The sequence below is a fragment of the Lipotes vexillifer genome, unplaced genomic scaffold, assembly GCF_000442215.2.
Source record: "Lipotes vexillifer unplaced genomic scaffold, Lipotes_vexillifer_v1.1 scaffold708, whole genome shotgun sequence".
NCBI lineage: Eukaryota > Metazoa > Chordata > Mammalia > Artiodactyla > Lipotidae > Lipotes > Lipotes vexillifer.
In genome coordinates, this window is record NW_006781346.1 from 1,409,313 (window position 1) to 1,422,661 (window position 13,349).

The window sequence follows — 13,349 nt, forward strand, 5'->3', positions numbered from 1 at the left end:
CATGTTCCTCAAAGTCCATTGCCACTATCTAGCACAGTGGTTAAGAGCACTGGTTCAGAAGCTAGACTTGGTTCAAATCCTCACTCCACTATATATTATCCAGCTGTGTGATTCTACACAAACAACACTTCTCAAGTGCCTCAGTTCTCATTAAATATGTTACCTATCATTAGTGCAGACCACCATCACCTCTACCTTGGATTACCCTGACAGCATCTTAAGAGGGCTACTAGTCTCCAGTCTGGCCCTTCTGCAATCCAACCTCCTCAGTAATCTTTCTAAAACACAAATCTCATCATGTTACTCCTTACAGTAAACTCTTTAATGATTCCCCATTGCCTTCAAGAAAACATTTCAACCCCTTAAAAATGCACACAGGACCTTTAAAATATGGTCCCTAATTCCTTCTCTTATTCCTGTCCTCTATCACATGCACGCCATACTGAACTATTTGGAGATCCTCAGACTTACAGTGCTATTCTTTGCCTCTGGGCCTCTGCATATACAGGCATCCCTTGGAAATATTGCAGGTTCAGTTCCAGACCACCAGAATAAAGCAAATACTGCAATAAAGTGAGTCACACAAATTTTCTGGTTTCCCAGTGCATATAAAAGTTATGTTTACACAATACTAGAGTCTATTAAGTGTATAATCGCATTATCTCTAAAAGAACAATGTACATACCTTAATTAAAAAATAATGCTGTCAGAAAAATGGGACCAACAGACTTGTTCAACACAGGATTGCCACAAATCTTCCATTTGTAAAATATACAGTATCTGCGAAATGCAACAAAACAAGGTGTGCCTGTACTGTTCTGACTGCAAACCCTCTCTCCCTTCTAAACTGGCTAGATCAACTTATACTTCTGCTTTACATCTCCTTTTGGGTATCACTTCTTCTAAAAGCCTGACTCCTAAGGCTGGTGAGGTGCACCCCAACTAGATCCTTAGCATTCCATACCTACTTTCATCCTAAATATTAGGTGTTAATCTCAACCATAATTGCTTCTTTAGACTGTAAGTTCCTTGAAGATAGTGACCATGCCTTATTCACTACTATGTCCCTAGGGACTAGGATAGTGATGGGCACATAGAAGACATTCAACCAATACCTGTTGAATAAATTATTGAGTATGCACTGCTTGCACACCTTTTAATTAACTTTATCTAAAATTTAAAATGTTACTTCTAACCAATCATGTCACCAATCTATACAGCCCTTTAATGTAGAAGGGATTTCTTATTTTCTACCATATATCCTATGGAAGGAGTGATCTGAATACAGACACACCACATTTTGTAAAATGCAAGTAACCTTAAGACTGACTTAACTGCTGCATTTTAGAAGAAATTTTAAAAGATTACATTGAGAAAATTCTTAACGCACAGTGAAAAGAGACAATAAAAGGAGGTTTTTTTATTCAAAGGTATTAACTGGATAAGTAGATTTGTTTACAACCATTCTTGTGAAATACTTTTTAAAAAAATACAACCAACTTCTTTGCCAAAAGCAGACACAGACCTCAACTATGATGACCTAATTTTTGGTGGATAATGTACATGATTAGGCAGAAATAGGCAAGCTCACACTGGTAGATTAACTATCCCAGTCAAAACTCCGTTTGCGGCCCCTGCTTCTTGACCGATTTCTGTTCCCACTTCGTCTTCTACCATCTTGTCGACTTCCTGACCGACTCCCCTGTCGACTCTGTCTACCTGACCAGCCACCAGATCGACCACCTGACCGGCCCGACCGGCCTGACCGGCCACTCGACCAGCCACTCCTCTGTCTGGAATTAGAAGATGTGCTTCCATCATAATATTCTTCAATTTCAGGCAACTTGGCTGGCACTGAGAGTACCCAGTCTGAATCATGCCATTCTGCCTGTTGGGATAATTTACAGGATTAATATAAATGCAAAATAGAAACCATAAGCAAACACGTGAATATAGGAGACTCTTTTCATATCCATTAGCTAAAGGCCATCTAGCCATTAAGTTCAAAGTATCTAGAACAAAACTGAAGACCAGAAAACAAAAACATATTCAAAGCTCATTCACTACAGTTTCTAAGTTTTATGAACAAACAAAACAGAAACAGACTCAGATACAGAGAACAAACAGGTGGCTGCCAGAGGAGAGGGAAGTGGGGGGATGAGTGAAACACGTAAGAGATCAAGAGGTACAAACTTCCAGTTACAAAATAAATGAATCACAAGGATGGGGAACACAGTCAATTACATTGTAATATCTTTGAACAGTGACAGTAACTAGACTTATCATAGCGATCATTTTGTAACATATAGAAATATTGAATCACTATATTGTATACCTGGAACTAACACAGTTTTGTAGGTCAATTATACTTCAATTTTTTTAAAAATGCAGACAATGGGAGGAAATTCTTCAAAATGCTAACAGTGGTTATCTCTGGGGGGTGAGGATTATGAGTGCTTGTTATTTTTTACTTTATTCTTCCATGTGTTTCTAGTTGTGTGCGATAAACATGTACTGCTTGTAAAATTAGAAAGAAAATAAATGTCATTAAAAACAAAAAAAATCGGGCTTCCCTGGTGGTGCAGTGGTTGAGAGTCCGCCTGCCGATGCAGGGGACACGGGTTCGTGCCCCGGTCCGGGAAGGTCCCACATGCCGCGGAGCGGCTGGGCCCGTGAGCCATGGCCGCTGAGCCTGCGCGTCCGGAGCCTGTGCTCCACAACAGGAGAGGCCGCAACAGTGAGAGGCCCGCGTACCGCAAAAAACAAAAAACAAAAAAACAAAAACAAAAACAAAATGAAAAAAATCGATCCTGTTAAAATTTAAATCTCAAATTTAACATAACAATACAAAGCTTGGTTCCCCTCCGCAATGCCCCCCCACCAAAAAAAAAGTGTCTAAAAGCTAAGTTTTAGTCTCAGGAGAAATTTTCAGGCTGATTTTGGGACTCTAAGTTCCTACTCAGTTTATACATTCTAAAAGACAGCACCAGTTTCTCAGCACAAAACGAATAAGTCACTAATAAGTAGTACATTGCTTTCAGTAGATACATTGACAGAAGCAAGGAGTGTAAGCTGAGATTAAAAATCTGTCAACACCAGCCAGGGACTAAAAAATGTAGCCATTGGAAACAAATTTGGTATCAGGGTAAACAAGTCAAGATATAAAAATCATTGCAGGGGCTTCCCTGGTGGCGCGGTGGTTGGGAGTCCGCCTGCCAATGCAGGGAGCATGGGTTCATGCCCTGGTCCGGGAGGATCCCACATGCCGCGGAGCGGCTGGGCCCGTGGGCTACGGCTGCTGAGCCTGCGTGTCTGGAGCCTGTGCTCCGCAGCGGGAGAGGCCGCGACGGTGAGAGGCCCGCACAAAAAAAAAAAAAAAAAAAAAAAAAGTCATTGCAGCTCATAAGAGCATTGGTATGTCATATCCTGCCTGCTACATTAACTGTTTTTCATTGTGATCATGAGCTGCCAAGGCAAGTTAATATTAAAATACCCTACAGGTAAGAGTGAGCAGAGACAAACAGCCACATACACCACTGGTGGCAATATATGACCAAAGCCTTAAAAATACACACACCTTTTGGCCAAGCAGACATCTTAAGAAGTTCATCTTAAAGAGACAAACATGGAAATGCATAAAGTTATAGCTATGCCAACATTTAAGGCTGACCCTAAATGCCAACATTTAAGGCTGACCTGTTTATAACGGAATATTAGTATTAGAAATAATCTAAATATCAGAAAATAGGACATTGATTAAGTTGGCCACCCAGGTGGCCAAATGCCAGGGAGCCAATAAAAACAAGTAACTGTACAGTTGACAAAGAAATGTGTTTACAATATATTCTGAATTTGTAAAAAGACTTGAAAAACCAAATAATTCCATTCTTGTTTCAAAATATGTACATAAATATGCACAGGGATGTAATAGACAAATTCCACAGTGCAGGAATCTAGTGGACGATCTCTTTCTTCAACAGATAAAATACAAGGAAAATTTTTTTAAAGAGAGAAAGGAAGGAGAACCTATAAAGTAAATGAGACAAACATAAAATTACAATGTATGAACCTTATGGACCTTCTTATATTTAAAAATATGTAGGAGACAGAGGGAAAATTTAAACAGAAAATTGGATAATATTGAGGAACTATTATTTTGGGAGGTTTAGCTATGGTATTACGATTGTGTTTTTTGAAAGTGTTTTTAATATTTTAGGTATACAGAAATATTTATGGTTGAAATGATAGACTTCCTAGAATTTGTTTCAAAAGAATACAGGAGAGAGTGGGGAAGTGGATGGAAGTAGACATGAAACACAATTGGCCATGAGTTGATAACTGTGGAAGGTGGGTGATGGGTACATGAGGATTCAGTATGCAATTTTATTTTTTCACGTTTGAAATTATTCATAACTTTTAAATGTTTTAAGTTATGATACAGACTGGATATTTATTATATTATTTTATTAAGGAATTGTTAACTGATTTAGGCATTTAGCCTAAATCAATGTCATAATGATATTATGACTATGTTATTTTTAATCCCTATCTTTTAGAGAAACATACTCAACTATTTAACAGACAAAAGTTTTTAAATACCAGGTTTCCCTGGTGGCGCACTGGTTAAGAATCCGCCTGCCAACGCAAGGGACACGGTTCGAGCCCTTGTCCGGGAAGATCCCACATGCTGCAGAGCAACTAAGCCCGCGAGCCACAACTACTGAAGCCCACGCACCCTCAAGCCCGTGCTCTGCAACAAGAGAAGACACTGCAATGAGAAGCCCACACATTGCAACAAAGTGCAGCCCCCGCTCTCCACAACTAGAGAAAGCCCATGTGCAGCAACGAAGACCCAATGCAGCCAAAAATAAAATAAATAATTTATTTAAAAAAATTTTTTTTTTAAATACCTGTAACCTTTCTGACTCAGTTGTGGGAACATCAAAGCAAACACCCTAAAAGCAAAATGAAAACATTTTTATTTAGATGCATATGAGTTGATTATTTAAAATATCTGCTTGTAATCTTATATTAGCTAAGAAAAGATTAAGCTTGTCCCATGATTGCCTATAGGACTAAACCAGCTAATATATAATAATGCATGACACAGAATGGCTGCTAATTGTACTTCCTAAATCTAAAAGTAAACCAGTATCTAATAAGAACTGACTACTACTGAGAATCTAGAGTATTCTCTAGAAAAGTTTTTGTAGACACTATAATGTTCCGTGTCCCTTGTAAAATGACCCATCTAATAAACTCTTTTAAAAATGTAGTGCCAGAAACTTTCTCTCCTAAAGTGCTGAAATGTTTATCAGATACCGAGAATGAAGTAACCTAAGATGCTTCCTCTTTGGTTTTGGTTGCTGATAAGTTGCAAGTTAATTTAATATTCAAGTATAGCTTTGCCCTAAGGACCTTAGTATATTTTTCTTCCCCTCCACATTTTTTCTGAATGTACATATTTGTCTAATACTTGCCACAGCTCTTTTTTGAAGGTAAGTAGTATTAAATTTGAGAAAGATAACTATTTCCAATAAATGGGCTAATAAATTATACACTAGAATGAACCTATGTTGTCAAGTGAGATGAATAAATATGACATCTTTTCTCAAAACCATTAGAAGAAATCAGTCACTTATATTACAGATGGTCTTAACTTTGCTATTTCATAATTGTATGAAAATACTTAATTCACTTTATTATCCTCATTATCAATCAATAGCAGGCTGACTTAAAAACCAATATTGTGTATTCTCTAAAAAATAGAGCTGTTTAGCTGTTGCAATTATAAGTTACTTAATCTTAGAAAATAAACACACACAGCCACATGTAATATGTATACAAAGGCAGAAACTTAGAAAACTCGGATATTAGTCAAATTAAGCAGAATGACTTTACAGCTTTCTAGAGGAATGGGTTACTTAAATAATCCCCAAATTTACAAGTGGAAACATACTAACACATGGAGAACATCCCATTAGGCTTCAAAAAAAAAAAAAAAAGAATCTGCTAGTCTTTATAATCGTATAATCGTACGGCAGTTGTCTAGAAAAGCCTACCATATTTCCTTTTAGGAGGCACATTCTGGTAATTTTGGACACAGCATTACTACTCAGCTTTCTGTTAAGTTCTTTCCAAGCACAGCTAACATCCTGTATTTCTTCTGGGCTTTCCAGAGTCATGGTCACAAACCCCTTAAGGAATAAAAGTCACATTTTGTTTGGGAAAAAAGCAGCAACAGCAGGACAATGACATTCTAACTTGACAGCCCCTTTTGACTTAACCATGTACTTCTTATGAGCCAATAGTATAACATGACTGCTGAAAAAACAACTTCTTTGAAACTATGTTAATAGAAGACTAATGTTTATAGATAATTGAAAGTACCATTCTTCTATACATTGCTGTAAAGACTACATTTAATTCTAACCATCATGCTTTAAGAGAAAATTAAACAAACTAGAGCATCAGAGAAAAGATAAGGTAGTGAAGAATTAAGGAAATGCTGAAGGAATCAAAGTTAGCTTTGAGTGGAAAAACAAGAGGACATAAACCTCTTTAAACTTCTGAAGGACTATTACATAAGCAAAAATTACTTGTTCTGTAGAACTTCACTGGACAACAAAAGGATCAACATGAAGAAGATACAGGGAGGCAGAGTCATCTAACAAATATTTGAGTGCCCCCCATGTATGTGCCAGAGATGCTCTATAGAGGTGCTAGAGATTCAGCAGTAAATAGTCCTTTGTCTCATGGAGGTTACATTCTAGTGTGTGTGTGGCAGGGGGTTGGCATGGCGGCAGTGGATAATGGTGGGAGAGGAGACAGTAAACAAATAAGGAAATATATATAATGTCAGATAGTAATAAGAATCATGAAAAAAAATAAAGCAGGGGAAGAAAATGAAAATAGAGAGTAAAGGGAGGGGTAAGCTATTTTAGAGTGTGATGAGGAAAGAGTTCTCTGACACAGTGGTATCTGAGTAGAAACCTGAATGAAGTGAAGGAGAGAGCCAAGGTTATTAAAAGGAAAGAACGGGGCTTCCCTGGTGGCGCAGTGGTTGAGGGTTCGCCTGCCGATGCAGGGGGCGCGGGTTCGTGCCCCGGTCCGGGAGGATCCCACGTGCCGCGAAGCGGCTGGGCCTGTGGGCCGTGGCCGCTGGGCCTGCGCATCCGGAGCCTGTGCTCCACAATGGGAGAGGCCGCAGCAGTGAGAGGCCCGCGTACCGCAAAAAAAAAAGGAAAGAACGTTCAAAACAGCACAAATAAGTGTAAAGGCCTTTTGTAGGATTAAGTTTATGTTTGAGTATCAGCAAGTAGGTTAGCGTAGTGAAAACAAACAAGGGGAGAGTGACAGGAGATGAGGCCAAAGAGGTAGCAAGGGAAGACCCTACAGAACATTCATGGTAAAGACTGTGGATTTTGCTTTAACCCATAAAAGAAATATCAAACCACTAACACCCTGTTGCTAAGATATTTAATCAGGGGATAGATGACCCATCTGCCAAAGAGGGATTCTTTTATTAGATAAAAGTTGGGATTAAATTACCTCTTACATACTTCTTAGCTTTAAAGGTCTATCTTCATATTTGCTTAAGAAGTGTGGTTTAAATGTTTTCTTGAGAAGTATCTGGTGGGTATTAGGGATAGGGTATTTGCTCAGTGCTAAAGTATCATCCCACAGATTACTTACTAATTACAGAGAGTAAAATATACCTTTATAATGGGAATATATAGCTCTGGGTATGGTTTGTTTTGACATCTGATACTGAACCGGCAGGGGGACAGATCAGATGGTGTTTTTTACACACACGCACGTGCACACACACACACACACACACACACACACACACACACACCCTCCACATATACAAGCAATCCTTACTTTGCATGGTGTCGTGTTAGCTGCAGAGTCTACTTCTTGATTTGCATGGCTCCATGGCAAACAAAATGAGGACTAGGTTCTGGTATGCAAGTTTCGGTTAACAAAGTACTGTGGAAAGTGAAGATGTCCTATATTTCCCTCCAGATAGAGAGATATCTATGGTTCAATTTTAATCCTTCTCAACCACATGCAATTTTCTCACAGAATTCTACCTTATCGGAGGTGATCAAAGAACGTGGTTCAAAACTTGATGCGCCAGAGATGTGGGCTAATGCTGCAGCCAATGCATCCACTGCCCCTTTCTCTTCTATCAGTCTCTGAGCTGATGGTCGGAAAAAATCAACAGCAGCATAAGAAACGGAAGCCAGAGACCTATGGTTTAAAAATAGTAAATTTTCTTGGTCAAGACAAAGGGGAAAAATTAAAGATAAGAGAATGAATGGGAAAAGAGAGAAACGTTTTCGTATTTTAACATAATTAAATGTCTGCTGGTAAAACTGGTGATTAAATTTTCTGATATGTGAACTAGGAGAGCTTAAAGATGTATAGCCTAATACAAAAGAAAAAAAATCATTCAGCAAGGTCAGAAAGCATACCTGATGGCATCCATGCTTTTAGATTTAACTAAATCCATTGTAGAAGGAACACCTACACGTTTAAAAGTAATTCCCTGAAAATGAAAGAATTACATTAAAGAAAAATGGAAGTCTTTACAATTAATTCCTAAATTAATCTAGTTTGTTGAATTTCCATTTCTTGGACTTAAAGATTTCCAAGCCCTAGCAGATCAAAAGATTTTCTAATAAATCATCCATTACAAATTCTAAAAAGAAAAAAAATGTTTTTGAATTGTCTCTTAGTTACAATCATGGAATTTCAGTTGCAAAATAAAGCTGATTTAAAGAAAAGGATGCTGTTTATATAATCAACTTTTTTCTTATTATCCTCATTTTACAAAGTATATGAAATAGTGTATGAATATACACATCATAAAAATAGGAAAAATGTGAAATACCACAAAAACTCCAGACCACAAAAAATGTGTAATTTCTTATAGAAACTGGTTAGTGTACCATTACTCGACATAATCTTAACTATTACACCAAGACAACGTCACATTCATCCATTTACAATACTGGACTAAGAGGTACTGAAATCACAATGCACTTCTGATTTTAGTATCAAGGGAGAAGTTCAAGGGAAAAATGAGAAAGTCAGCTCTTCTGTCTTCACAATAAAAGCTGTATTAAAACAAAGTCTTGCAGCTAATATAAATTTAGCTCTCCACATGCTTCACATCCAAATGCAGCTTAAACTGAGAAAAGTTATAAAGATCTAATTGTGAGAACAAATACAAAAAGATCTCTCTTCTAAGGCACCATTCAGACAATAAGCCTGAAATAATTTAACTCTACTTACTGCTTTTTGTTCCACATATCTTAATTGACTTCTTTCTCTTGGTTGATAAAAACATATGCAAATCCCCGTCCGGCCAGCTCTACCTGTGCGTCCAGAGCGATGAATATAGGACTCAACATCCTAAAAATAAAAGAGGTAACTCTTCTTAAAAATCTGGCAAATTAAACAGTCATTCCAGCATCCAAATAATAATAAGAAAAATAACAAAACTACTACTATCAATAATAACATTTTTATTTCAATCCTGTTGCTCTTTTCAATATCCCAAAGGGGGATGTTGAAACATCCCATCTGCAATAAAGGGGATAGGATTTAAAACCTTTTTATCCACTCCATCCCACGGTTCTTTACATGGCAACTTTTATAATTTCCTTGCATGATTCCATGCCTCAAATCCAAATAAAGAGGTTAATCATTTGCAAAGCCACCAGATTCTGATCAATTTAACATCACACTAACAAAAAATGGCTAAGAGCAAGAAAAGATCACATATTTTTCATATATAAGCAATGTCTTAAAAATAAAACAGCAATTTATACAGCTGTTCTTATTTTCTCCAAATCAAATCTCATTTCCTTGAAAATTAAAAACACAATGAGGTATCACCGTATTCCTGTTAGAACGGTCATCATCAAGAAGACAAAAGATAACAAATGCTGCTGTGGAAGTGGAGAAAAGATAACTTTGTGCACTGTTGGTGGGATTGTAAATTGGTACAGTCACTATGGAAAACAGTAGGGAGGATCCTCAAAAAATTAAAAATAGAACTACCACAGGATCCAGCAATTCCACTTCTGCGTATATATCCAAAGGAAACAAAAACACTAATTCAAAAAGATATCTGCACCCCCATGTTCACAGCAGCATTATTTACAATAGTCAAGACATGGAAACAACTCAAGTGTCCATCAACAGATGAATGAATAAAGTTACGGTATATATATGTATATATATATATACCATATACATACGGAATATTATTCAGCCATAAGAAAGAGGAAATCTTACCATTTGTGACTACATGGCTAGACCTTGAAGGCATTATGCTAAGTGAAATAAATCAGAGAAAGACAAATACCGTATGATCTCACTTATATATGGAATCTAAAAAAAAAAAACCAATAACAACAAACAAAACACTAAACTCATAGAAACAGAGATCAGACTTGTGGTTACCAGAAGCAGAGGTTGCGGGGAGGGAGAAACGAAGGAAGGTGGTAAAAAGATACAAACTTCCAGTTAAACAATAAGTACTATGGGTGTAATGTACAACATGATGACTATAGCTAACACTGCTATATGATATAGGAAAGTTGTGAAGAGAGTAAAGCACAAGAGTTCTCCTCACAAAGAGAGAACACTTTTTTTTTCTTTTCTTCTTTTATACCTACATGAGAAGATAGATATTAGCTGAAGCTATTGTGGCAATCAATTCACAACATGTAAATCAAACCATCATGCTGTACGGCTTAAACTTATACAGTGATGTATGTCAATTATTTTTCAATAAAACTGGGGGGGAAAATCTTATTTCCTACCTGTGGAGGTGAACTCTGAATCACCAGGTCAACCTCAGGAATGTCCAAACCACGGGCAGCCACATTGGTTGCCACCAAAACTTTAAAACTACCCTCTCTGAAGCCTTTCAGTGTAATTTCTCTTTGTGACTGTGCGATATCGCCATGTAAACACTGGGCATTCTATTTGGGAAAAAAAAAAAAAAAAAGAAAAGTAAGTGTATAGCACATATTTGCAATTCATAGCACCAAACACCATACAGTCTGTGCTCTTTTTTGTTGCTGTTGTTTTTAAATCTTACCTTCTGATAATTATAAAAATACATGCTTATTGTTTTAAAAAAATCAAACGTTACAGAAAAACATTTAACATAAAATGCAAAAGCTTCCCTTAATATCAGCCTCCTAATAATTAACTGCTAACAGTTTGGTGAATATTCCTCCGCATATTATTTATTTATTTATTTATTTTGCGGTACGCGGGCCTCTCACTGCTGTGGCCTCTCCCGTTGCGGAGCACAGGCTCCAGACGCACAGGGTCAGCGGCCATGGCTCACGGGCCCAGCCGCTCCGCGGCATGTGGGATCTTCCCAGACCGGGGCACGAACCCGTGTCCCCTGCATCGGCAGGCGGACTCTCAACCACTGCGCCACCAGGGAAGCCCCGCATATTATTTTTTAAATACATACACACACACAGACCCCTCACAAATCCCAGCATATAATTTTATGTATTCACCTATAAAAATGGGGTTTTACTATATATGTACTGTTTTACAACCTGCTTTAAAAAATTTTTTATCTTAGCCATTCTTCTACATCTATAGATATACATCTACTTAATTTTTAAAAACTATACATGATTTCTTCATATGGCTGCAGTATCTTTTTTTTGGCCATGCCACACAGCTTGCAGGATCTTAGTTCCCTGACCAGGGATTGAACCTGGGCCCTGGTAGTGAAAGCGCCAAGTCCTAACCATTGGACCGCCAGGGAATTCCCAGTATCACTTATTTTAGCAGTACCCTACTGATTTGGGTAGGATCCAAACTTTCATCTTCAGAAACAATGCTACAACAAATAACCTTGTACTTACAACTGCAGACCCCTTAGTGTATTTCAGTAGGTTACATATCTAGAAGTTGAATTTCTGGGTCAAAAATTATGAACATTTAACATTTTAATAGCTATTGCTATTAAATTACAACTGTATTATAAAAAGAAGTTATAAACAAACACAAAAACCAGACTCACAGACATAAAGAACAGACTTGTGGTGGCCAAGGGGAAGCGGAGGTGGGGGAGGGATGGATTGGGAGGTTGGGGTTAGTAGATGCAAACTATTTCATATAGAATGGATGGACAAAAAGGTCCTACTGTATAGCACAGGGAACTATATTCAATGTCCCGGGGTAAACCAAAATGGAAAAGAATACAAAAAAGAACGTATATACATGTATAACTGAGTCACTTTGCTGTACAGCAGAAATTAACACAATATTGTAAACCAACTATACTTCAATTTAAAAAGAAGAAATTATGCCCATTTACTCTTCAACATTCTATGTGTTTATTTCATCTTACCCCACACACACACATATATATATACAAAAAAAAAAAAAAACTGTGTGTAGCAATGAAGACAAAATGCAGCCAAAAATAAAATAAATTTATTAAAAAAAAAAAATATATATATATATATATATACTGCCCACCTGTATACTATGAATCATTATAATCCTTGTAAATCTAATAGGCAAAAATGATTTCCCAATGTTGTTCTAATTTACATTTCTGTAGTTTTCAGTGAAGCTAGACCAATTTATACTGGGTTGATCTTCCATGTATACTGCAAATAATTTCCTAGTATTACAAATAAATTTCCTAGTATTCTTAGCCACTGTTAAAAGTTAAAAGTTCATAACAATGATTTAACTCCAACAGTATCTAAACTGCAGCATCTAAGCATAATGCGTTCATGAGTGAATTCACTGAGCACTTGCTATGCTCAAGGTACTATGCCAGGTTCTGGAACAATCATAAAGAAACGACCCTGGGACAGACAAGTTGACAAGTATTTTCAATACAGTATGATATGTGCTATAAGAAGGTGCAGGGTGCTATAGAAATACCTAAGAGGGGAACCTAACTCAATCTAGTTTGAAGGGAAGGCAGCACTGAAGCTGAGACCTGACAGATAATAAGGAACTAGTAGTCAGGTTAGAAAAAAAAGAAAAAGAAAAAAAAAGGAGGAGGTTAGGGAGTTCCAGGAAGAAGAAATATCACACATAATTAATGTTTCTGGCGAACTACAAATATTTGAGTATTGCTGAAGCACAGAATTAAAAGGAGAAGTGGTGAGAGATGAGACTGAAAAGGAATATGAATTTTATCCTGAGGACAATATGGAACAATTGAATGATTGTAAGCAGAAAACTTTCATGAACATATTTGTATTCTAGAAGGAATATTCTGGCTACAATGCATAGAATACATTAGACAAGGGCAAGGCAAAAGCTAGGGAGAC

General features: G+C 37.2%; 1 protein-coding gene across 2 annotated transcripts in view; it reads right to left on the reverse strand.

The window, feature by feature from the left end:
* Positions 1-1,392: 1,392 nt before the first annotated feature.
* Positions 1,393-13,349, reverse strand: part of DDX50 (DExD-box helicase 50) — a 33,008-nt gene continuing 21,051 nt past the window's right edge. The window contains exons 9-15 of one of the 2 annotated variants that reach the window (XM_007454578.1): positions 10,845-11,006; positions 9,307-9,426; positions 8,484-8,557; positions 8,100-8,259; positions 6,063-6,197; positions 4,911-4,955; positions 1,393-1,888 (exon numbers count right to left, since the gene is read on the reverse strand). In XM_007454578.1, coding sequence (XP_007454640.1) covers positions 1,601-1,888; positions 4,911-4,955; positions 6,063-6,197; positions 8,100-8,259; positions 8,484-8,557; positions 9,307-9,426; positions 10,845-11,006 — 984 coding nt within the window. In that variant the 3' untranslated portion in view covers positions 1,393-1,600. The remainder of the gene's footprint in view (positions 1,889-4,910; positions 4,956-6,062; positions 6,198-8,099; positions 8,260-8,483; positions 8,558-9,306; positions 9,427-10,844; positions 11,007-13,349) is intronic. The other variant, XM_007454579.1, reaches the window with a different exon arrangement.